The 26,262-nt window shown below is 47.8% G+C and overlaps 1 protein-coding gene across 1 annotated transcript in view; it reads right to left on the bottom strand.

Moving 5' to 3' along the window:
• The window catches only part of LOC132023740 (transmembrane protein 132D-like), a 176,745-nt gene that overhangs the window by 7,967 nt on the left and 142,516 nt on the right, over positions 1 to 26,262 (bottom strand). The window contains exon 4 of the mRNA XM_059409890.1: positions 1,114 to 2,002. Coding sequence (XP_059265873.1) covers positions 1,114 to 2,002 — 889 coding nt within the window. The remainder of the gene's footprint in view (positions 1 to 1,113; positions 2,003 to 26,262) is intronic.

The raw sequence follows: 26,262 nt of genomic DNA, 5'->3' as shown, positions 1-26,262 counted from the left end.
CAAGAATCAGCCACATCCAATCATTAGATTAATGTGGTGCATGGGTTTCTGTATCTTTAGTTAAGATTAAAAGGTCACAATCAGCAAAGCGTAAATGTGCAAGGTACAAGCGAAAGAAAGGTTCCTTTTTGAAACTCCTCCACCTCTTAACAAAAACAAAGAGAAAGGAGAATAAAGAAAAAGCAGATCTGAAGCTCACAGGGAGAAGGCTGAGAGAACTGACCCACGGGGCGTGAACTTTCAACCCCACACAGAAACTGTGTGTCACGGACAGAAGCCTCCTGCCTTCTGGGGTGATTGCAGGTGTTGCATGTGGCACGTGAGATCAAGTTTCCGTGTTGGGTAACAATGTCGTCAAGATGCTTTTAGGAAGACCCAATCACACGGATGCCCAGGGACCTGTGCAGCAAAGCTGTCTTGTGTTTCAAACAAACAGAAAACGGTTTCATGAAAATCCCATCAAGCCAAAGCAAAGAGCTGCTCTCACGTATTCCCAGAGTGATAATGAACCCATCTTTTCCCCCAAAGTGCACAGTACTCCTCTTAAATGTCTCGTCTTTGGTATTTTCTTATGTAAGCTACTCAACAAACGCTACAGTAGATGCTTCACACATTATGCTCTTTTATATTTTGAACACTGAGCTCTATTTCCGGAGAGAAACAAACTAAGGGAGCTCGATACCGTATCATACTTAGAACTCACAGGCTGGGAATAGATCTGAGTTGGCAGAACTACCCTCTCTCCTTCAGACAACTGTCGGAATCCCATTTGCCAACGCGACTGTGAGCTCTTGGACTCCTCGAGGCGCAAAGGGCCCGGCGGGACCCCCCGCATTCCTCAGACTTCCAATGAGACCCCAGGCTCAGGTGGGGGGTGCAGATTCGCATCCCCCGAGCTGCTCCGGGAGGGTCTGGCTTATCCTGGACATTAGAACGTCTTTACCACCAAACTGCCAGCCCACTGGGTCAGAGCAAAGCTTTCTCTCCATCCCACCCTGACAAGGGGGTTTAGGAAATTCAGAAGGTGTCCCACTTCTGGGGGTGTGTACGCGGCTCTTGGGGCCGGAGAGTGGGGGGCTGGAGGCGTGGGGACAGGTGCTCCAGGGGACTCACCTGAGCGTGAAGCGATCAGCACTGCAGTTTCGGGACACGGCCACGGGGAAGGTGAGTACGTCGCCCTGCCTGGCCGTGTGCGCCGAGTACAGGATGGCCACGTTGCTGTCCAGACGCAGCTCCCTCAGCGCCGGCCGGCTGCCTGTCTGGTAGAGGAAGACACTCCCGATCCTCTGCAGGTGGGGCACGGCCTCGTCCAGCCCGTCCTTCCCCGGCCGGACGGCATTGCCCTTCCGGTTGTCGCCGTCCGCGCAGTCCCCGCGGGCGTCCCCTGGCTGCACGGAGTAGTAGAGCTCCACGGGGCTCCCCTCGGGCAGCCCGGGTGCCTTCTTCCTCCCGGCCACCACGCTGGGGGGCCCGAACCAGGCGGCCAGCAGCTCCAGCTCGGCCACGCACAGCCCCAGGGCCCCCTGCAGCCGGCAGCCGGCCCGCACCTCCCGGGTCTCGCGGAAGGCGAACAGGCGCAGGCACGGCAGCCTCTCGCCGGGGCTCGGGGCCGCCCAGTCCCGGCCCAGCAGGTGGAACAGCACCTGCACCTTGGGCCAGCTCAGGTACACCTTGTCCCGCAGGATGTGCGCCTTCAGCTTCCAGTTGAGGGAAAACTTGTTGGTGAATCCGAAGGGGCTGGAGGGCAGCATCAGGTCCTGGGGCACCACCTGCTCGATGGAGAAGGGCCCGTAGCTGGCGTTCAGCACGGGCAGCCGCTTGGCCTTGTAAATCAGGAAGGACTCCACGCGGGACTGCAGGCTGGAGTTGCGCATGATGTCCTGGTTGGCCTCCTTGAGGAAGAAGGCCACGTCGGCGTTGTTGATGCGGTAGGTCACGGGGAGGTAGGTGGGCAGCAAAGAGAACCTCTGGACGCTCTCCAGGACGCCGCGGCTCTCGGTCACTGTCGGGAGGGGTCGGAGCGCAGGTGTTAGGAACCCAGGCCTGTGCTAAACGAACCATACTCCCCCGTCTTCCTACCCCTTGTCACCCAATGCCATCTTCGTCCCAGCCCTGCCACTGTCTCCAAATCTTCTTACGCAATCCACTCACCCGATCGTAAGTATGTTGCTTTAACGGTGGGGCACTGCCTACGACGTGCTCTCTTTTTGCTAAAAGGAGCGATCACCCAGGATTAGGGAAGACCTCAGAGCACACCAGCGTCAACAGAGAAGGCTGTCCCGGTTAACGCCACCAGACGGACCGAGACCAGGACCAGAAATAACTTTCACAGCAAGGGCGCGGATGCTCCGTCCACACCCCACCCGACCCTCCCTGTTCCACGCTCCATCTGGGACACACACTCCATGTAAGGACACTCCAGCCACCAGGGAACAGTAAGACTTGGGGAGAAGGTGAATGAAGATGGGCGTTCACAATCAGCTGAGTCACACACGCCCCTCAGGGTTCAGCTGAGACGCAAAGCCCAGAAGCAGGTGCTGGAAGGACCCTCCGGGAGGGGACCTGACCGTGTCCTGTCGGGCCCCAGTGTGTCAGGCACGCACCCCACGTCCCCAGGAGACATGCCTTTTTCATTACACCCGTATCCTCCCTGAAAGCTGTTTTGATCCCAGAGCACAAAAGGTAGTCTTTTTTTTTTCTCCTTACTGAACAAATCCCTCCATCAGAGGGGGAGGGGAGAAAAACGAAACTGCTATTTTTACGGTATGCCTTATTTTCTGTAAGAAAAACACAGACGTAGAAATTACACAATGCAAGAACCAATTTGACGGGTTTTAGAAATAGAAATTATTTGCTTTGGGAACACTGACTTTCTAGGCACAGTTCCACCAGCCACACAAAGCCCGGCTCATTAGTAGCCCTGTGATTCTCTCTGGTTATTCTGCAGCGAAAGCAACAGGGGCCCCGACCTGCATTGTGCTGACCAGCTTCAAAGGCCCCCGGGAACACCTGTTCTGAGGCTTAAAGCCCACCTGAGTCCAGACCCCAGCAGTGGCTGTCCCAGAGTGCAGGAGAGAGTGAGAACTCCTCCCGTGCACGGCTTTGCTGCATTCGCTCCCAGGTGACAGGCCAGTCCCTGAACCCTCTGCCTATCCCCCCACGGCTGGCGTGCAGCCTGAGGGCCCCACCAGGGCATAGAGGCCCCATCCAGCTGCGACACGGCAGGGCGTGACTCGCCAGGTTAGGGTCCAGGCCAACCCTAACTGAGTCCTTCCCAAAGGAAGCAGCCAAGGTCTGTGCTGTGCTGAACCGCTGTTTGGGCTGACCCCTGCCGTGCTTCCGTGCGGTTTAACCTAACAAACAGGAATTTCTTTCCCCAAAATCAAAACATCAAAGGTATAACCAGATACCAGATAACAGGATGATGTTTTTGAAACTTCCTGGAAATCACTCCGGATCCGTGTTTCCTACACCCCCGTACTTGGCGGTGTGAGTTTTAGTGGAAGCAAAGAACGGGGTGGGTTTTCTGCTAATGCTCTGCACCTTATGCTTCACGGTTTCCTTGGGTGCCCCTCCACCCTGCCACTCCACGGGGGGCCTTATGAAGTCACTTCTCCGGAATGCTTCCCGGGACTGGTCCTGGGTCCTTTGCTCCATGTTTTCGAAGTCCCTAGCAGAGCGCCTGGAAAATACCAGGTCATGAATAAATATTTGATACATGCATGAACGGATGCATCGACAAAGGAATTATGACATTAATATGACAAAGAGCGGATTATATTATTAAAGCAGGATTTGGGATGCTGTGTTCTCTCCGCCATCTGTCTATAATTAGAATCCTCGACCCCATCAAGAGCTCCACGTAACTGCTGCTTCTCCACACAACGAGAACACTAAGAAGACCAACATCAACGATACGGTGTCTCCTGATTCTTAAAAATACACCTGGCTCAGGGTAGAAGAATAAATGAAACAAGATGGGATTGGGAGGGAGACAAACCATAAGTGACTCTTAATCTCACAACAAACTGAGGGTTGCCGGGGGGAGGGGGTTTGGGAGAAGGGGGTGGGATTATGGACATTGGGGAGGGTATGTGATTTGGTGAGTGCTGTGAAGTGTGTAAACCTGGTGATTCACAGACCTGTACCCCTGGGGATAAAAATATATGTTTATAAAAAATAAAAAATTAAAAAAAAAAAAATACACCTGGCTCAGAACAACTGCCTCGAGCCATCTCACACCGGCTTCTCCTTCATTCCAGAAAGTGCCAAGACCAACCTGTGAAGTTGTAAATCGTTCATGATCCACACTAGACACTAAGACCATGAGAAATCTCCCATCCAACACTGGACCCCTACTCCTTAAGGACACCAATCTTAATTGTGTAACTAATTACATATGCCAAGGACCATGACCCTGGGTCTTCTGATTTTATTTGGGAAAGGAATAGGGGATCACTGCAAACATCCTTGAAAAGGGAAGTCATTTCTAAGCTTTCTTGCACAGATGGCCCATTTGTCTTTTTCCTGGTATCTGACCTCAATGTTTATTGCTTAAAAGGGCTCCAAATTGACCCAAAACTCAGGGTATTTACTTATACTTCCTTTATTCTTTTTTTTTTTTTAACAAAACTGCAAAAATCATGCCAATTCTGTTCCACAATGCATAGAACGGACTAAGAAGTAAAACTCATTACCCTTGAATCCCCAACAGGGGCGGCTCTTATAACCTACAAACACCAATTCTACATAAACATGAGGAAGATGTGAGATAACCAGTAAATCTCAATTAAATAGCCCATTAGGAAAAAAATTACATTTGATTTCGAGGCCATGGCCTTAAACACCAATCTGAAGGAAAGCGGTATGTTCCCATCTTAGAGCAATTCAGTGGTGTTGGAAAGATTTTATATTAATTTTAGCATTTTTGAAAACATAATTATTTCCCTAAACAGTACTTTTACGAAAGATGGGGAAGACGGCAATTTGAGGACCGACCTTGACGGACCTTGACCTTCCCCCGCGGGCCGACCGGAAAGCGGAACCTGAGGGGATGGGGTAGCAGGTACAGGATTCTCACCTGTGTTGAACGTGAAGTTTGGGATGCCAGGCAGGAGCCACAGGGATTCCTGAGAGGTCACATGGGACACCACGTGCAAAACAAGACGGCACAGTTAAGGCTGCCCGCTAAAATACACGAACCCAATTAAGTCTCAATTTCCAATAAACAGAAACATCACAGGGGCATGTGCATAAGAGAAAGAACATAAATTTGTTGTTGATTTGAGATTCAAATGCCCTGGGGAATCCTGTATTTTTATTTGCTAAGTCTGGCCACCCTAAGCATGAGGTCATAAAAAGAAAACAGCAGGCAGCCTAGAGGAACTCCCCTGATGTATCTAAGAGCAAAATGGCACTGGGGCTGGTTGGCAACTTTTGCAGTGAGCTGAGTTCAAAGACCCACGAGGAAGCCTGGCCACCTGCACGGAAAGCTCCAAGGAGGTGTCTTGCTAACAAGGAACAGGAGGTGTGACATCACCTCCCTACACTCCGGGGATGGGTCCAGGCCAAGCCTAACCGAGTCCAGAGCCCAGGAACTTTCGGGCCCTGGGTCCCCTGCTGGGAGTATCAACAAGCCCGATCCTCCTCCACAGGGCTCAGGGCTCACGCTACAAGCCGCAGGGGCAGGGCACGCGAACACAGGCTCAGTGGTCCCTCCGGGTAGATGCTTGTTGGGAACTCTAACAGGAGCAAGGGAAACCAGGACGAAGACAACACCCTCTGTTCTGTGAAGGGAAGTTGCACAGCAAAAGACGACCCTCGTAGAAGGACAGCAAAAGAGAAAAAGCAAATAAACAAAACGCAGAAGAGGAATGAGACCTAGTCACAAAAGGTGCCAAATAAAAGGAAAACATTTAAGAAGGCGTTCAGGAGGCAGGGGAACAATATAGCTTTGCAGAATATTCACCAAAGAACACGGAAATGCATTTTACATGGAACAACTTTCAAGCCCTCCACTGTCCAGACCATACAGGCCCTTTGTTACTTCTGATGCAATAAAGGGTAAGAGGAAAGAAGATCTGACAGTATTAAAAGTAAGGGATTTAAAATGGTTCCAGAGGCAATAAAACAGATTTGAAAAAGCAGAAAATTGAATTTATCAAATGAGATGGGGAACTTTGGAAGCTTTCCCTAAAGGTAAATGTTAAAGACAAAGAAATAAAAACAGCGGGGACCCGGCTGCCCACTCATGAGTCACACATCGGTTGTTCAACAAAGATAGTGGGGCTTCTTGGGAAGATACCAGAAAAACCCAAAAGCAGCATCATAGAAAGACAACAGAGAAGAGAAAACACTCCTGATTGTAAAAAATAAATATTTCACCAAATTCCAAGAGAATAGAGAGCACCATCACTTTCGATCTCTCCTGGGGACACTTTTTATTACTTTCTTCGTGAAGAGTTGACACAATGTTGTGTTGGTTTCAGTTGTAACGACGGTGATTGTACAAGCTTGTCACTCTTGTTGCACTCGCCACGAGTGTGGTAACAATCTGTCACCAGGTAACACTATACGAGACACTTGTTAATGTCAACAACAAAAAGAATTATTTATCCTTGAGGAGATCACATCCCTCCAGACCAAATGAAGATGGCTTCACTGTGCAGAAGAGTCTAACTCGTTTAGAACAGCAAAGCCCCAGGATGTGGCAGCCAGCCTACAGGAAGGAGGTTGATGGGGAAACCATGCAGACATGCATGTTTGCTGTGACCTTGCCCAAGGTCAGCGAGCATCAGGGGTGAGAAGAGATAAAGGTGGGGGGAGGCAGGAATAGGCAGATGACTTTACAGAGAGCTGCACCCTACAAGACCCTGTGGACTCCAGAAAGTTCCGAAAGCCACAGACGGAGATGTGCCTCCAGGAACTTGGATGCGAGAGTATTCAAGACGACAGACCCAAATCAAAGTCCCTAACTGCCTCAGCTCACTCGCCTTGCCCCTTCCCACTCCAGAACACGGATGGTTACCCTACACAAAGACGAATCATCAAAAGTCCGTGCCTCCTTCCCTCCCAACCCCACACCTAACACATCTTCATCCTCAGCAGGTGTCCTGCCCTCCACCTAGAAAACAGAATTCACCAGACAGGAACCCTGCAGGAAATCGGTCAGACCCATCTTTGTATATATACTTATATATATCTTTCTGTGTACAAATATAGATACATACATGTAAGTATAATGTATATATAGATAGATATGTAAATATAATGTATATATCTCGATATGTACACATGCATAGATATATAAAATGAGTTCCTATCCTTGACAACCCTCACCAAAACCCATCCTTGTCAACTACACCTCAATTGAAAGAAATAATCCTTATGTCCCAGCAACTTTCTGCCTCAAGCTTCTACATCAGTTTTTTCTCCTTGTGAACTGGGTAAGTCCCTTCAATACTAAAAATACTGTAATGCTTCACATATCACGTTGAAATAATGCTATTTTAAAACAGAGGGTACTCAAACTACAAAAACAAATGCCCTGGGCTTCAAACCCCCACTACTTACTACCTCGTCTCTCCGCTTCTTGTCATATTCCTAAACACGCCCACATCCACCATGAGAAATGTGCACACAGACGTGATCAGATTTACATCAATGACTGTAGACACACACAGGCACCCACATACCCACACAAACACACGTGGTCGTCTATGGTCACTGCCATAGGCTCAATAATGCGGCCCCAAAACATACCCTCAACCTGACCTCCAGAACCTGGGAATCTGTGACCTTCCATGACAAAGGGGGCTTTGCCAATGGGATCCAGTTCAAGATTTTGAGATGGGGAGATTACTCCGGATTATCCAGGTATGCACAAGGTCATCACAAGGACCCAAATAAGGGAAAGGCAGGAGGTCAGAGAAGAGAGAAGATGTGCCTTGCTAGCTCTGAAGTTGAAAGAAGGGGCCATAAGCCAAGGGACGGAGGCAGCCTCCGGCTGCTGGAGAGGCAGGACGCTGCTCTGGGGATCAGGGTGAGACCTCTGGCCTTCCTGCATTTTTTTAAAATCACTGAAAGCAACATGTCTTTTGTTTCATGTGATTTCTTTTTTGCAGATAAGGAAACCAAGAGTCAGAGGGACCCACACCGTGGCCAAGGTAGCGCCATGCTGGGCCTGGGAGTGGGGGTTGGTGCGGACAGGAGGTAAGCTGGTGCTGACGGGCACAGGTGACAAGAGCTGACTGTGGAGTCCTTCTGGCCCCATGTCCCATAACACCACGCCATGGGTCCACTACGGAAATTGGCAGACCCTGCAGATCAGGTGCCACCCTCCCTGCCCCCCGCAGGAGCCAGCTGTTCTACATTTCCCTGATGGTCTGAATGCTGGGGTTTTACTCCCCACATTCTACTGTGATCCTATCACTTCGCTGCCGCCCTTGTTGTTAATCTTGGAAAGGTGTCCTTGGCTGTGTGATGACTCCCACGTACAGTCACACCCTACAGCTCAGCATCCATGACGTCCTGGCATTTACTGCTCTCCTCCTGGTCCGGTCCTGGCGTGTGGCTCCCACTGCACTTAACCTCCACACCCACCAGTCTGATCATTCACCAAACAAAGCCTCCCCGACCCCTCCTTTGCTGCTCTCCCTCTCTGCATTATAGTGGCCTCCCCCTCAGAGCAAATCTCTAGCAGGAAAATTGCCATCTGTCCCCGAACACGGCAAGTCAGGGCTTCTACGTCTAAGAAACCCACCCCATTTACCCCACTCCAATGGCGTCTCCATGCATACGCAGCCCCCGACTCTGGTTTTTGCCTTGGCCATGTAGCAAACTCTGCTTTGCATTGCAGTAAAGCGAACTTACTTCCCCAACAGAGTCACTTATGTAATAACTATGCTCCCTTAGTTCTGCACACTGTCCTATGTGCTCCGGAAGCATGGGTGACCCTGTCAGTCTTAGCAATCCCACATGTCACTTTATCGTCCTCACTTTACAATGAAGAAGTGGAGAGGCCAGTAGTCAGTCGAGCTATTCGCCTGCAGTCACACAGGTGGTAAGAGGCAGAGACACTACTCAAACCCCACAGTCTGGCTCCCTTACCACCCTACAATGTGACAATCCAGGAGTCAGTCAAGGACCCAGCTCTGTTTTGCACATCCTTCCACGTGAAGTCATACTTTTCCCAGAACATGGCATGAGATTGGTGGCACGATGCTTGACAGTTCCCGGTGGCCCACACAAAAGCATATGTTTAAAATTGTAGCTACCCATGTATCTCCCTTAAGGAGTATGGGAAATGATGTAATTCACACCTCAAGCCCAAGAATCATGGACGCTACAGCTTCGGTCGACACCATGTGAAGCATTTCATGCTAATCTGTCTACAAGATTACAGACTAAGGGCTTAAAGAACCAGCCACTGCTCAGAAGTGACATGTGCAAGGCCCCCAGACCAAATGCCAAGCTGGACAGTCTGGGGGCTTAGGACGTATCCCCAAGGGAGGACATGTTAGCTTCAGAAAAACACAGGAGCTGTTCTTTGGGACCTCAGTCAACACAAGAATACTTTCAGAGACATCTGTAGAGATCTGCACACACAGCCCCCCTTCCCCCTGGCATTGCCCAGGGAATCCAGGAGGAAGGTCCCAAGACAGAGATTAACACATTTCCTTAGAGTGCACTGTTCTCAATTTGCTTCTAAAGTCCGAACTTGCTGTTTCAGTATTTCAGAAGGGAATCGGTCCTCATATGTCAAGCACAGTTTCATGGCTTGAATGAGTCAGGAAACGGGTGTTTCGCAGCCGCTTCTCAAAGGAGCCAGATGACTGAAGGAGGTAGCCGATGGCAAAGGCAGCAGCCCCCTGTGTAGATTTAAGTGCGAGAAGCACTCTCATCTGAAGAATAATTTGTTATGGAAAACGTGTTTGGAGGCTGTGAAGTTATCTTCACAGCAAGACACATTTCTGCCTCTCCGTCCTCACACAGCCAAATTGGACAGATGCTGTCCAAGGTGCTGAGACCAGTTCCAAGAGGAAGAAGGTCTCTGTCCTCACGAGGAGACATCTGGTGAGAGGGACACATTTAAAGCACCAGTAATGAGTCCGTGCAACAGGATCTGGTGCATCAGCAAGCCATGAAGCGAACAAAGCAGGGGTGGAGGGTGGCACGACCAAGTCAAGTCAGACTGGAGTCTAAGACGGGGAGAGGCAGCGAGGAGCTACATACATCCCCATATATATCACTCAAACTCAGGCCGTGTCAGTCTTGACATTTCACGAGCTAAATGCAAAAGCCCGGAAAACAGCAACTCAGATGGTCTCAATCAGGAACTCTCCAGCCAGGACTACTAAGGATAAACTGTCATTGCACAAAGATGTTTTGTGCACTGTTGAATATTCATCAGCAACCCTGACCTCAACCCACTAGGTGCCAGTAGAACCCCCTTGCTCAGTTGTGACAGCCATACATGTCTCTAGACATTACCAAATGTCCCCTCAGGGTATAGTTGCCAGATAAACACAGGGTCTTATTTAAATATGAATTTCAGAAGAACAATGAATACTTTTCTTCGTGTAAGGGGGTCCCAAATATTGCACAGGACATTGTTTATCTGAAAATCAAAGCAATCGGTCTGTCTTTTTATTTGCTCTACCTGACAACCCTAATTACAGGAGGCATAATCATTCTTGAGAACCACCACACCAGTTTTATTATTTAACCCACTGAGCCATCCAGGCGCCCCCTCAGTTTTATTATTTAAAAAACTGCACATATGTGAGCCATGAATGTATGTATCTATGTGTATGCAGTTCCTGCCAAAAGGACACAATCAAATGCCCTGACCATTCAGATTAGTGAACAGACTATTGCAACTGACCTAAGTGGAAGACTCACATGAGATTAAGGAGAACAGGATCTGTTATTACCAGATTCGGAAAATAGAAATGAAAGTCATGTTCAATGTGATATATTTTTCCTCTCAAACTTGGCAAGTGGTTTTTAATTTACAATGAAAGAGGCTGCCTAGAGTCAGCCAAAGCTACACTGGCAAACAGGGCTCGGGAGAAAGCATATCTGGGGCCATATTGCCTGGAGATGATTGACACTATCAAAGAGAAGGTTGGAATTTCCATTCTCTCTGCCCCATCTCTTGTAGTCCTTGGAATCTATTCCTAGACATAAAAAAAATAAGGAAGTTGGGGCGCCTGGGTGGCTCAGTGGGTTAAAGCCTCTGCCTTCAACTCGGGTCATGATCCCAGAGTTCTGGGATCAAGGCCCACATCGGGCTCTCTGCTCAGCGGGGAGTCTGCTTCCTCCTCTCACTCTGCCTGCCTCTCTGCCTACTTGTGTTCTCTGTCTGCCAAATAAATCAATAAAATCTTTTTTTTTTTTTTAAAGGAAGTGCCCAGGCAAGTCTATATTTTAAGAATGTTCAGTAGAGTGTCAAGCTTAAAGTTAAAATTTAAAAATGGCAACAAAATAAATATCAAATGATAGTATATATAACCACTTCTAACCCATTAAAAGGGCCAAAATCCAAACTATCAACAACAGCAAATGCTGGTGAAGATGTGGGGCAACAGGAGCTCTCACTCATTCTTAGTGGGAATGCAAAACAGTACAGCCGCTTTCAAAGTCAGTTTAGCAGCTTCTTACAAAACTAAACACACTCTTCCCATCCAATCCAGCAATTGTGCACCTTGATATTTTCTCGAAGAACCTGCAAATTCATGTTCCCCACAAAATGCACACCTGAATGTTTAGAACTGCTTTATTCATAATTGTCAAAACCTGGAAGCAACCAAGATGTCCTTCAGTAGGTAAATAGATAAACAAATTGTGGTGTATCCCCAGATGATAGAGAATTATTCAGTGCTGAAAAGAAATGAGCTATCAAGCCATGAAAAGACATAGAGGGACTTTATAGGATTATGGCTAAGTGAAAGATGCCAATTTGGAGAGACTACATACTGTCTGATTCCAGCATATTACATTCTGAAAAAGGCAGAACTATGAAGCCAGAAAAAAAGACCAGTGTTTGCCAGAGGCTTGGAGGGAGAGGGGAGGGGGAGAAGGGATGTTTAAATAATGGGAGCACCAAGGGTTTTTAAGTATCCCATATGCTCTTATCAGAGTGGATACATGTCACTATACATTGTAAAAACTGGTAGAGTATATCCCACTAAAAGTGAATCCTACTGTAAACTATGGACTCTAGTTAATAATAATGTATCTGTATTACTCAACAATTGCAACAAATGCCCCACACTACAGCACGGGTTTATGGGAGCACTGTACTTTTCACGAAACTATTTCCTGTAAATCTACAGGTAATCAAAAATTAAAAGTAATCAAGCCTATTAATTTTCTTTTTTTAAGATTTTATTTATTTATTAGACAGAGAGAGAGAGATCACAAGTAGGCAGAGAGAGAGAGAGAGAGAGAGAGAGAGAGAGAGAAACAGGCCCCCTGCTGAGCAGAGAGCCAGATGTGGGGCTTGATCCCAGGAGCCTGAGATTGATCATGACTTGAGCTGAAGGCAGAGGCTTGAACCCACTGAGCCACCCACGCGCCCCAAGCCTTATCATTTTCTAAACTAACTTTTAGTTATGTTGTTACTGAATTCTAGCTTACTTCAACAGAGCTGAGAAAATATATGCTGACAAACATTTAAGAAGTGCCAAGACTTGCTTTTTAAAAAAATTTTATTTATTTGTTTATGTTTGAATGTATGTATTTACCAGAGAGAGAGAAAGTCAGCGCACAAGCAGGGGGAGCTGTGACCATAGAGACAAGCAGGCTTCCTGCTGAGCAGGGAGCCTGATGCAGGACTCGATCCCAGGACCCTGGGATCATGACCTGAGCTGAAGGCAGACACTTAAATAACTGAGCCACTCAGACGCCCTGCCAAGATTTGTTTTAAAACCCAGGATTTGGTCAGTTATAATGGATATTCTATGTATACCTGAAAAAAATGGTTTGTTCCTCTAATTCTCTTAAAATTGTATTGTCCAGATATCCTTATTTATTTATTTATTTGAGAGAGAGGGAGCATGAGAGAGAGAAAAAGAGAGAGAACGGGGAGAGGAGCAGAGGCAGAGGGAGAAGCAGGCTTCCCACTGAGCAGGGAGCCCGATGCGGGACACGATCCCAGGACCCTGAGGTCATGACCCGAGCAGAAAGCAGATGCTTAACCATCTGAACTATCCAGGCGCCCCAAGATATTCTCTTTTTTTTTTTTTTTTAAGATTTTATTTATTTATTTGACAGACAGAGATCACAAGTAGACAGAGAGGCAGGCAGAGGGAGAGAGGAGGAAGCAGGCTCCCCGCGGAGCAGAGAGCCCAAAGCGGGGCTTGATCCCAGGACCCCAGGATCATGACCTGAGCTGAAGGCAGCGGCTTTAACCCACTGAGCAACCCAGGCGCCCCAGATATTCTTTACTGTTATGGAAATTTTGTCGGCTTTGTCTATTAATTATTGGGAGGCACGTGTTCAATTCTCCCACTATTATTTTGAACAAAGAACAAAGCTGAAGGCATCACAATCCCAGATTTCAAGATATTCCACAAAGCTGTAGTGATCAAAGCAGTATGAAACTGGCACAAAAGCAGAGACACAGATCAGTAGAACACAGTGGAGAGTCCAGAAATAAATCCATGAATTCACAGTCCAATAATCTTCACCAAAGGAAGAAAGAATATGCAATGGAAAATGACAGTCTCTTCAACACATGGTGTTGGGAAAACTGGACAGCCACATGCAAAAGAATGAAACTGGACCCCTTTCTTACACCGCACACGAAAATAAACTCAAAATGGCACAAAGATCTAAATGTGAGACGTGGACCCACCAATTTCTAGAGGAGAACACAAGCAGCTATTTTTCTGATATCAGCTATAGCAACATTCTTCTAGATACATCTCCAGAGGCAAGGGAATCACAGGAAAAATAAACTATTGGGTCTACATCAAAATAAAAAAACTTCTGCACGGAAACGAAACAACCAACAAAACTAAAATACAGCCTACTGAATGGGAGAAGATACTTGCAAATGATATCCAATAAGGGGTTAGTATCCATAATATATAAAGAACTTATACAACTCCACACTGAATAATAGTAATAACAACAGTAATCCCACTAAAAATGGGCAGAGGAGGGGGGCATGGCTGGCGCAGCTGGAAGACAATTTGACTTCTGATCATGGGGTTATGAGTTTGAGCTCTACACTGCGTGTAGAGATACCTTAAATGAATAAATACTTTAAAAGAGAGGGACAGAGGGCCTAAACAGCATTTTTCCAGAGAAGACATACAGATGGCCAAGAGGCACATGAAAAGATGCTCGACACCACATGAAAAGATGCTCGACACTACTCACCATCAGGGAAATGCAAATCAAAATGACAAGATAACATCTTACACCTGTCAGAATGGCTCAAATCAAAAAGACAAGAAAGACAACTTAACAGATTTGCTCCATCTGTATTTTAAAACTCAAAGGCTACGGTTCTTGCTAATAGTCAGTATTATTTAGATTTACTACCATGTTTTCATTTTCTGATGCTACTCTTGTACTACTGAATGATGATGCCACCTCTGGGATCATCTTACATCTAATGAAAAACACTCTTTAGAACTTTGCTTGTGTGTATTCTGGAGAATACACAATTTAGTATTTTGCTGTGTGTATCTAGAGATAGTTTGTCTCAGGCTTTGATGGTGTCAATCATTTATTTCACCTAAGTTTTTCTAAAATATTTTCACCACATATACAACTGTACCTGGGCAGCTACCTTCACTGAGCACGCTACTGGTGTCAGTCCGCTGACCCAAAATTTATGTACGGAAGTCAGGTGTAAGGCTCCTACGGCTCCTTTCAAGATAACTGGTCTCTCTTTCTCTTGTGGCTGCTATTAAGATTTTCTCCTTTTCTACTAAGATTTACATAGGCATGCGTGTAGGTGTGGGGATGGGGCTGGGAGGGTGGAGGGGGTGTGTGTTTATTCTACTGAAATTTCCTATTCTTTCATGAATAACCAGCTTAATGTCTCTCACTAGGTTTGAAAAATTCTCAGCTGCTGTTTTCTTCAGATCCTTATAACTCTTAACACCTCCCTCCCTTCTCTCCGGGATGCCAATTATGCCTCAGTTAGAACTTCACACAATGTCATACATGTTTATTACCATATTTCTTCATATTTACTAATTTTTTAAAAATCTCTCTAGTTCTGTGTATTTTCTACAGGTCTGTTTTCAGTCCAGCACGTATCACTCCAGTTCTGATTACTCTTCATTACAACACATGTCTGGAGGGGCGCCTGGGTGGCTCAGTGATCAAGCGTCTGCCTTCGGCTCAGGTCATGATCCCAGGGTCCAGGATCGAGCCCCACATCAGGATCCCTTCTCAGCAGGAAGCCTGCTTCTCCCTCTCCCACTTCCCCTGCTTGTGTTCCTTCTCTTGCTGTCTCTCTCAAATAAATAAATAAAATCTTGAAAAAACAAACAAACAAACAAAACAATACATGTCTGGAGTTTTTACTTTCAGTAATTATGCTTTTTCAGTCTGAAATCCCCACGGCATTTTATTTTGTAGATTCTAATTCCTCTGCTAAAATTTCCTATTTTGCTATTTGCTTACCTAAGCATATGTGTCACATTTATTCAAAATGATAGGTCTAGTAACTCAACTCTAATATCTGTATACCTCTGTGTATGTTTCTATAATCGACTTCATTCACTTCATCTTGTCTTCTGGTGTGTCTAGAGCATGTCTGTTCAGGGCCAGGCGCTGTAAATAAAGGATTATCCAGGAATGCCCAGAATGTAAATATGGGAGTTATATCTGTCCAGCGATGATTTAATTTGCTCTGGAAAGCAGGCAGAGTAGGGCTGCATCAGGTTTGCACAACAGGAGCTGACGGACTTGAACTGGATTACTGTCTTTGGGAGGACTAGGTATTTCCAGGATTTTTGCTTCACACAAGGTGAAGCCTTCAGAAAATCTCTCAGAAAGCCTAGAGTTTACCCTTTTTCCTTGGCATAAACTAAACTATTTTTTTTTGTCTGCCCAGCTTCATGAGACCATGAAGACTTCATTCATCTTCCTGCCTCTTGGCTACCATTTTCTTTCTCAGCTTCTATGTTTCTTTGTCTTGTACCAACTAAGCATAAGCAAATGTCCCAAGGGGAAAACGTCTCAGAATGTCAGACTTACGACAACGTGCGTCCCTCCCCCGACTTCCTCACTCCTTTATACCCTGTCTGCCTCAATAGCTCACTAATGCCTTCAAGCATATTTTTTGCTGTATTATTCAGCTTTTCTACTCAGTAGGAAGTCTGGTCTACTAGCCTGAAGCAAATATCCAACAATTTATTATTGATTGAAGAAAATGAGGATATTTAGTTTACAATACAAAAATGCATATTTCATAGACTCCAAGATCCCGTCAATTTAAAAATAAACCATTATTTTACGTACCACTAAGAGATTCAACTATGACACAATGCTTTTCAGTTTCATTTTTTTACCTTATACTTCTTGAAAATGTATTTAAAACCATTTACACATAACAGCAATGAAACATGAACAGGTATGACCCAGAAAGCAGGTGATACTAGCAAGACAACAACGCACAGTCTATCGTAACCCACTTCAGAACACCAGGAAACTTAAGACGCCACAGTTTTAGAGATACTACATATGGAAAGAAAGCCTCAGCAACAGTAAAATACAGTATATCCAAGGGAAGGGCAGAATGATAGAAAATACACCAAATGTGAGTGAATGCAGCTTGTATCTATCTGGTGAGATTCAGAGTGTTAATTTTCTGCTTAAGTTTATTCACCTATATTTTCTCAGTTTCTCCAAAGATCATTTCTTGTTTTTAATTTCAATAATGTGTCATGTACAAAAGAATATCCTGCCCATTCCAAATAACAAACTGCATTTTGGAATGTCTTTTGGATGGTGACTTTTAGAACACGAATTGGAGGCGAACAAGGTGAAGAGAGAGAAATGAGGATTTGCAGCTCGTTGGTATCCCCCCTCCCGCACGGGGTCCCCCATCTCCTCTCAGACTTCCTCCTTGTGGGGTCCCCCTCACCGTCCACCTCCACCCGTTACAAGCCCCGGAGCGCGGGCCTCACATTCAATCATCCATCTTCCCTCATCCCCTTCCTGGTCCCGTTCATTCTCTGGGCTTTTAAGTTCACATCTCCAGACTGGACCTTTCCTTAATCACCAAAACCTCGCGCATCTCAACACCTTGTCTGGAGATCGCATGGACATCCAAACCTTGACATGCCCCCAGTACCACTCTCCACTGGCCCCTCTGAAGCCTCTCCTGCTGCAGGTCTCCCCATCTCAGAAAGCACACCCTCATCAGTCCACTCGCCTTGACACAACAGGGGACTGCTGGGGTCCCCTGCTCTTCCTCTCTTATTGCATATCTAACCCACACGCATGAGCTCCTGGCTGTGCCTTAAAAACACATCTGGAGTCAGAGCTCTTCTGTCCATTCCCACTACCACTGTCTATCCGTCGGGGTCCCTGCAGAAAACGTTCGTCCTGCTCAAATCAGCAGTTGAGTATGTTTTAAGTTGGTTTATGTAAAGATGGAGCAGAGATAAAAATGTACCCTGAGGGGCGCCTGGGTGGTTCAGTGGGTTAAGCCTCTGCCTTCAGCTCAGGTCATGACTCCAGGGTCCTGGGATCGAGCCCCACATTGGGCTCTCTGCTCCACAAGGAGCCTACTTCCCCCTCTCTCTCTGCCTGCCTCTCTGCCTACGTGTGATCTCTGTCTGTCAAATAAACAAATAAAGTCTTTAAAAAAAGGTTTTTTAATTAAAAAAAAATGTACCCCGAGCTAGCAGCACTTAGAGCTACAACACATTCCTAGTTTGGAAGGGGCATGCGGAAGAGCAGGGACTGGACGGCTGTGGCCACAGCAGAAGGAGCGCGGCCCGAGAGAACAGTGGTCCTCAGCGGAGAAAGAGTCTCCATCAGCCCACACCCTCCCCCTCGACCTCAGGTCCCTTTCTTTGTCTTCCTCTAGCCAGCAGCACATGGAAGTGAGACGGCAAGGAAGCCAGGTGATGGTGTTATGAGCATCACTATTTCGGGGGGCAGGGTGGGGAGGGAAAGGGCAAGTGTGAACCCACAGAGATAAAAAGAGAAGATACAGCACATCTACTCTGCTCCGAACAACCCCCTCGCTCACCTGGGTCATTGCAACAGACCCCCAGCTGGGCAGTGTGCTGCCTTCCTTGACGCCTTCTCGTGTGTCTTGTACTCTCCAGTGCATCCACACTGTACAGTCTCCCAAGTACTTCCCGGCATATTATACAGCATAGGGTAATGACGCATCATATAGTATACTTAGTATATTACACAGTGTACGGTTTATGTGGAGAAATACAGCAACCAGGGTTACTCTGTGAAAACAGAAAGCAGGCAGCCTTTCCTCTGCAAACAACTTTCCAGTGATTCACTCAGAGTAAACTCTGAAGTCCCAATGAAATCCCAAAGACCTACAGGGTCTAGCCTGTTACCTCTCTGCCCTTGGCCCATGACCACCTTCCCCTGTTCCTCAGACTCACCAACCACATACCTGCCCCAGGGCCCTTGCACTGGTACTCCCCTGACCTGGCATCCCAGCATCCCTACAACAAGTCTTGTTCCAGCTCTTCCTCCCGATCATGTCTCCCAGAGCAATGCCCCCAGAGGCCTCTGTATAAAACGTCAAACTCCCTCACCTTGGCTCCCCTCATCTCCAACCCTGCTCCACATCTGCTTCTTCTTCCCAAACATCACCCTCTAACATTACATAACCCTCTCCTCTGGTGAGTGCAATGTATGCCTAGGGCCTTGTCTGAGCACCTTTCACACAGAACATGCCTGATACATATTAATTGAATTAATACGTTTTTCTCTATGTACTTGCTTTATATCATATATATATATATATATATATATATATATATATATAAATGATATGATATATAACAAATTCTACAGGTATACTCATATATATATGATGAATCATACGTTCATTGGTCCAATATTACGGCACTGACTGAAGGCAGGACTTGGAGTATGCTGCTTGTTTACTGGTGTGTCTCCATTAGGATACAAATGTGCATTCATATAAATTCATATAGAGCGATATAGTTATATATAGATATAGATACAGATATCATGAGTTTATATACACAAAATGAATGAAAATATGAAGCTAACAGTTAAATGTTAATATCATCCTTTGGTTCAGAGTCAAAAGGCTGTGTCTAAAACGAGGCGAATCTAGGACTTCGTAAGTGTCAGAGTGTCAACTCTGAGTGTCAGAGTTTCAAAGCACCTTGAGAGCATCTAAGATCTGGCATTTGGCTCAGCCTGAAGTTGCTTTTAAGTAGTGCCCTTGGTCACAGGACAGGAACAAAAAGCTATACTGTAAAATAAGTTCTCGTGTTTATTTATAACAACAGGACCCCAGTTTTAATGAGGACCACCTACGGGGGGGCCCACATTCCCAAGGGGCGGGGGTGGTCACCTTCCTAAGCTCTAGCCTAACACGGTCCAGTAGAACATTCCAGGACCACGAACATGTACTTCCCCGTGCTGTTCAAAACAGTGGCCACAAGCCACTTGAGCAGCTGAAATATGGTTAGTGTTACTGTGAAGCAGACCTTCTACATTGCATAATTTCAGTTAATTGAAGTCAACAACCACCGGCAGCAAGGAGCTTCACTGTACAGTGCTAGTCAACTGGACGCAAGCAAGATGGGGTTCCCAGTTTCCAAGCAGTAATACGGAGAGCAGCTGTGCCCTGGGCTCCTCCCCTTCCTTCCTCCTTTGGTGACAGAGCAGACACGAGGGCTGAGGCCGGAGCAGGGAGCAAGCGCACAGGACCTTGCAAAGGAAGCACGGGTCATGGACAGAAGAGCGACAAGACAGAAGGGGTCTGGGTCCTGACCGACCAAAGTGCCCCCGTGTTAGCTTGAGCATTAGGAGCTAGTTCCAGCCCCACTGTCTCGCAGCTTCAGTTACTCAAGGCTGATCCTATCCCTACCTTTATAACACAGTCGTCTTTCCTGAGCTCTGCATTCTAGCCACGGGACCTCTGTAGGGGTCCCCACACCAGCAGCTCCCCATCACCTGGAACTGCTTAGACACGCAGATCCTCAGGTCCCACCACGGACCCTCTGACTCAGAAACCGTGGGGCTGGGGCTCAGCAGTCTTCACTGTAACGAGCTCCAGGGGATTCCAACACAGACTACAGTTTGAGAACCCCTGTTTGAGCGGATTTCAATAAAATGGTGCTCTGTGTGCAGCAATGTGCGGACATGTACTCGGGGACCGCATGCGTACACAAACACCCATTTGTAGGAGAACTTCTGTGTGTGTGGCTGTTCAAATGTAGATCCCTCTTATTCCAGAATTTTTTTCTCGTAATTGAAAACTGCAAGATTCCTTCAAATAATGCATGTGCGAGAGCTTTGTGCTTTTAGGAAGGAGAGAGAGGGTAAATCCAATGTAATTTTTTAAAAAATGCCACCAGCCAGGCTTAGCGACAATCCGAGATGCGGGTCTGGTCCCATCTTCACCTGGCGTGTTTCCGTAACGAGACTGATGGTCCTACCTGGTAACTAGTAGAGACGGAGGCATGTGAGTTCCCTCCACAATTTCTGAGATTGCAAAGAATCAAGCACAAAGAAGTAAAACTCTCTTCCTTCCATGGAGCTCCATGCTTACCAACTGTGGCCGCGTCCGCATGGCTTAGAGGGCTTCTGATTCAGTGGGTCGGATGTATAATCCTGCAGGACGAGCCTAGGGCCTCTCCTCACCTGCCACAGTCCCTCTTGCCCACCTGCCTCCTTCCATCCTGCCCTGCACGCTCCCTCTCTCAGGGCCTTTGCACTGGTCTTCCTTCTGCCTGAAATGCTCCGCCCCGGGCCTTCTGCATGACTAACCCTCCTCATTCAGGTCTTGACCTAAGAGCCACCTTCAGTGGCCTGAAGGAGCCCTACGTCATCACACTCTCATGCCCTGCTTCGTTGCTGCCTATCCTGAATTGTCTTTTCTGTCTGTTTGCCTAATTCAATCTGCGGATCCCTCCTTCGTTGAGGGGTCCCTGAAGATGGAGACCCGAACTGGCTCTCTGTATTCTGGGCCCAGCAGGACACCAGGGCACGGACAACAAGCAAGCTTGAGAAGGAAAGCATAAACAAACAGACAAATGAAGGCATGCTGGGCAGACAGCACAGAGCTGATCTCCTGCCGTGGGGTCAGCCGCTCCTTACCCAGACCCCCCCCTGGAAGGTCGAAGGGCTGAGTCTCCCGGAAAGCCCACTGACAGTGAGCCCGGCGGGAAGACGGAGCGTGGGTTCAGAGCCCTGACATCACCCACAGCCTCTAGCCTGATGAGACCGGGCCGCCACCCCTCCCACGGCCCAACCATGCTCGGTGTGCACGGAAGGGACTTCATCAAGTAGTTTCATATTAAAACTCGTAGAGTCCCATCTCATCATTTTTTTTTAAATTGCTTACATTAATGTTTAATTAGTTCTGGGATTAAAGAGCATTGTAAAAACCTCACAAATAACTTCTCCCTCCTCACTTTCGGGGGGCCAAGTTTGTGAGTGATTTGATCAATATAGGGTATTTCCCGAGGGAGGAGAAAAGAGGGGGAAAGGAAAGGCGAGGAGGGGGAGGGGAGGGAAGGGGAAGGGGAAGGGGAGGAGGGAGGAGGGCAGGGAAGGGAGGGAGGGAAGTGGGGAGAAAAGGGAGAGAGGAGGGGAGGGGGAGGGGGAGGGAAGGAAGGGGAGGCAGGGGAGGCAGGAGGAGAGACAGAGAGCACAGCAAGGAAGGGGGAGGGGCAGGAGAGGGAGGAAGGGGGAGGGCACGAGGGACAGGGAGGGAGTTTCGGTCAGCAGCATCAAGTGTGGCTTGAAAGGGATTTGAAGGGGCAGAAAACATGTCACCGGGAAGGGGCCCATGGGGATTCTCCAAAGCAGACTTTCTGACTCAGTTACCTGGGGAGGGAGGTGAGACTCTGAGTGCCAAGGGGCTTACCCCAGTACCATGAGCAAGCTGGATGGCCCTCGTCCCCCGACGGCCCTGAACCAGAGCATGCATCTGCCCTGAGACCAACGCCAGCTGCGAGGTACGTCTGTCACTGCGCAGAGACTAGAAATGTCAAAAGGAATCCTAGTGTAACTGCTTTTCCTAAGAGCCATATGGTGGGTAGAAGAATGTCCCCCCCAAAGATGACTGCGTCCGGACGCCAGCACCCCTGACTACGGTACCTCATGTGGCAAAAGGAACTTTGCCGGCATGATCCCGGGCGGGAGGGAATCTGGGAATGCATGCACGGCTCCATGCAGTCACAAGGGTCCTTACAAGTGAAAGAGAGAAGCAGAAGTGTAGGTCCCAGTGATGAGATATGAGACTCAACTTATGGCCGCTGGCTTTGCAGATGGAGGAAGTGGTCCAGGGTCCAAAACGTGCAGTGAGAGCTTCCAGAAGCTGGATCCTCCCTTCAACCTAGCAGACAGGAACGCCAGCCACCCCGAGGACACCCTGCTCATCACTCCGGGAGACCCACATCACACTGGTGACCCACAATAAATGTGTGCTGTCCCAAGCACCACACATGTGGGGATTTGTTACAAAAGCAGTAGAAAAGCACAGGTGGCAACTGTCCATTAACAGTGGCACCAGTTTGCCCGGGGAAGGATGGGGTGGCAAGTTAACTGAGTTGGAATTCAGCCAGAGCTGTAACTAACATATGAGACATCTTCATGTTAACTAGAAATAAGTGTCCTTCTTTTCAGGCCAGTGTGGTCTCATGGCAGGCAGCAGAGCTCACTGAGTGGGACACAGACTGGCCTCCGGCCCCATGAGTCCTCTAGCACAGGAGCCCTTGTGCAGTACACAACCTGAACAACTGTACATGGTGCCCAAGAGGAGATCATGCCCACCTTTATCCTAGAGGGTTTTTTCTCTCTGTACTTAACCTGCATGATAGAGAAGAGCTCATGCCTGGTTCCTTGCATGATATGAAACCTGTCACTTCTCATTTCTTGATTGCCTTGTAGCCTCCATTGAATTTTACACATGGATACTTTGTTTCAGTTTAAAATTCTCACGCAAGTGAGAGAGGAACCACTGCGCTAGTATTGCAAGTGCTGTTTATTTGACTGTTTCTGTAAGAAACGGCCAGAAAATCAAAATCTAAGCAAGTTAAGCAAAGTAAGTAATTCCTCTTACTCCAAAACCTAGGGGATCTAGAGATACCAAAAGGTAGGACCCGGGTATATATAATAGCATCTGTTCCCTCAAAAGTTAACGGGTTTATTTTCAACATGGTTCCTCATGCCCGTGGCCCCTGGCCACTCCTAGCTTCTGCTCTCCCAAGGTCAAGTCCAGCGGAGCCAGGAGCTTCGCCTCCTTAATGATGTGAAATCCAAAGCCAGGACTGAGACAGAAAGTGGCTGAGTGCTGCCTGATTCCTGAATCTTCTCCTTGAGACCACCTGGCTTCACAATGGAAATAGACAGATGATGAAAGTACTAACTTGGGTATTAGAGGAAGTCATTTCCTTTCTACGCATCTCCGAGGACAGACAGGAATTAGAGGAACCATCACACGCCCAACACACTCCAACACATAATTTATCTTCCTCTTCATTTACTTCCTTTCAGTAAAACACGGAATAAGTGGCCAATAATCAACCATTACAAGGGCCAAGTCGACACGGAAATTAGGGCAGGAAGGCAGGTGGGTGACAAAGCAGGGTCTAGGTCCGGCTGCCTGCTCTGTAACACATAACAGCCCATGCGAGCTTTGAGTCCTGCTGGCCGCGTCACATTGGGCGATCATTCAGTCACTCTTCCTGTCCTTGTCATCATCAGTACAAACAGCAGGTTCCTTGCATGGTTGAGAGAACATGGGAATTACTCCACACCAGAGCTCCGCACCCATCAGCCAGCATATTACCAACTTCGCTATCCTCAGAAATGGCAATCTGGCCGTCCTCATGAAACCCCCCCCAAAACCTGCCCACATACTTCAGGTGTAGCCTAAAAAGTTAAGACGCAACAACCTGTTGGGTCCAGTTCCCTCTGATAATAGAAAAACGCATTTCCCAGCACAGAAAGGGCTCAAGTCCGTAACAGAACTGGAGACGTAGGTGATCCTCCAACAAAGTAACCTGATCACTGACTACAAAGTTCTGAATCCACGTGAATGACAGATGCCGGCAAACCCTTAATTGTTTATTGTTTCATTTATTCACCAAGGACCCCTTCTGTGAACCCAAGGGAATGCTCCATGTCGCCCATAGGAAAAGCCCGGACGTCTGTCATCACCAGGGAGCCCAGATTCTTTGAAAATGACTTGGGAAATTATTCTACCAGCAGGCGCTTATTTGGAGCCCAGGGTTCTTCAGGGGCGTCCTGCCTGAAACCACTGCGGGTCAAACTTGTGATGAAATGGCCAGCCTCTGGCTGACAAGCTATCCCACCTGACGAAGGAAATAGCTGGGTCTGAAGATATGTGACTCTTTTTCAAATAGGACTCTGGGGATTTGCTTGGTTTAGTGACTTCCTCTGAGCTACTTAAGGGCTGAATTAATCAAATTTTTTAACCAGTGGTCTGGGCCCCTGATCCCCCTACACACACACACACACACACACACACACACACACACACACATCAGCTTCAAGTGGGCCATTAAAGATTCGTAATCAAGAACACAGTAAATGTTCTGGGATGCCTGGGTGGCTCAGTGGGTTAAAGCCTCTGCTTTCGGCTCAGGTCATGATCCCAGGGTCCTGGGATCGAGCCCCACATCGGGGCTCTCTGCTCAGCAGGGAACCTGCTTCCTCCTCTCTCTCTGCCTGCCTCTCTGCCTACTTGCGATCTTTGTCTGTCAAATAAGTAAATAAAATCTTTTAAAAAAAAAAAAAGAGAGAGAGAGAGAGCACAGTAAATGTTCTAATAGGGATTAAATTCTGGAGTCATCCTCCGGGTGGAAGGGATTCACATTAGATGCCGCATACCATTATTTAAAGACACGGTTTTAATAAAAGCATTGCCTACATGAATCGTGTCTTGCCCTACTCTCAGGAGAATTGCAACAATATCGGAAATTTAAAAAAATGTTGAAATGACTCAGCCATGGTCCCGGGAGCCAGACGTATGAACAACACATCCTCACCCAGGAGGGCCTTGCCCACTGGAGAATCTGACCACAACAGGGCTCTATCTGGATCGAGCTTTGCATAGGAGTCGACAGGTAACAGAAGAGGTTGGGAGCCCTGATATTGTCTCTTTCTCTCAGGGCCCACAGGTAATCCGGGTCACTGTGACAAAACCAAGAATGGAACCAGGACACTTCTGGGAAGGGGAGGGATGGCCCATGCCAATAAGTCCCTGATGTTTGTTGCCGGACTCAAATGGGGGGCGGGGCGGGGGGACACCACAGGCTGGGGAGCAGGTGAACAGCTCTATTATGCCTGACCTCCCATCAGCTGTCCCCAACTGGCCTCTAGGAAGCAAGTCCACTGGTTCACCAGCTAGGATGCGACCAGGACAGGTGACCCCAGGGTGCGGGAGTGAAATGGACAGAACCCTGATCTGCGTACACCCTGCGTGAATGAGCAGCAGAGCCCGGCGGGTGTGAACACTGTGGGAGGGTGCGTGTGTGCAAACACCTGTCAGGAGGGACCCCCGCTGCCGGCTGGCTATCCGTCGGCCTCGCTCCCCACACAGAATGTACAAGCTTCCTTTGGCAGCTTGGGTCACTGTAAATGTAATTTTTTTAATATGCCAGTAACGAGTCCTCACTCTGCACACTAGCCTGATAAATGTCCCCTCCCATATCAGTGAGCCTCTTTTCTGCGAGTTCCTCCTACCCAATGAGAAACTAGGGGGCACCGAAAACCAGGCAGCAGCAGAAAGCCCTGGGTTGGAGGTCAGAACCCTCCTCCACTAGCCAGAGAGTGCCTCCCTGAGGCGTGGCCTCCCTGAGTTGGCAACATTTAGGCAGGGGCCCATAGGATGCTGGGAAGTGGTGGCCACTTAAACACGGGACGGGGGAGGGGGATGCTTTCCCGGTTGGAGGGGCAGCAAGAGCAAAGGCCCTGGGGCAGACACACAGTCATGGGCCAGACTAGGTAAGGTATGGAGGGTCATCGTGGACCCTGGAGTTTATTCTACGTGTAATTAGGAGCCCTAGACGAATGAAG

The sequence above is a fragment of the Mustela nigripes genome, chromosome 8 (assembly GCF_022355385.1).
Source record: "Mustela nigripes isolate SB6536 chromosome 8, MUSNIG.SB6536, whole genome shotgun sequence".
In the NCBI taxonomy this organism is placed as follows: Eukaryota; Metazoa; Chordata; class Mammalia; order Carnivora; family Mustelidae; genus Mustela; species Mustela nigripes.
This window is presented reverse-complemented; position numbering and strand designations above follow the sequence as displayed.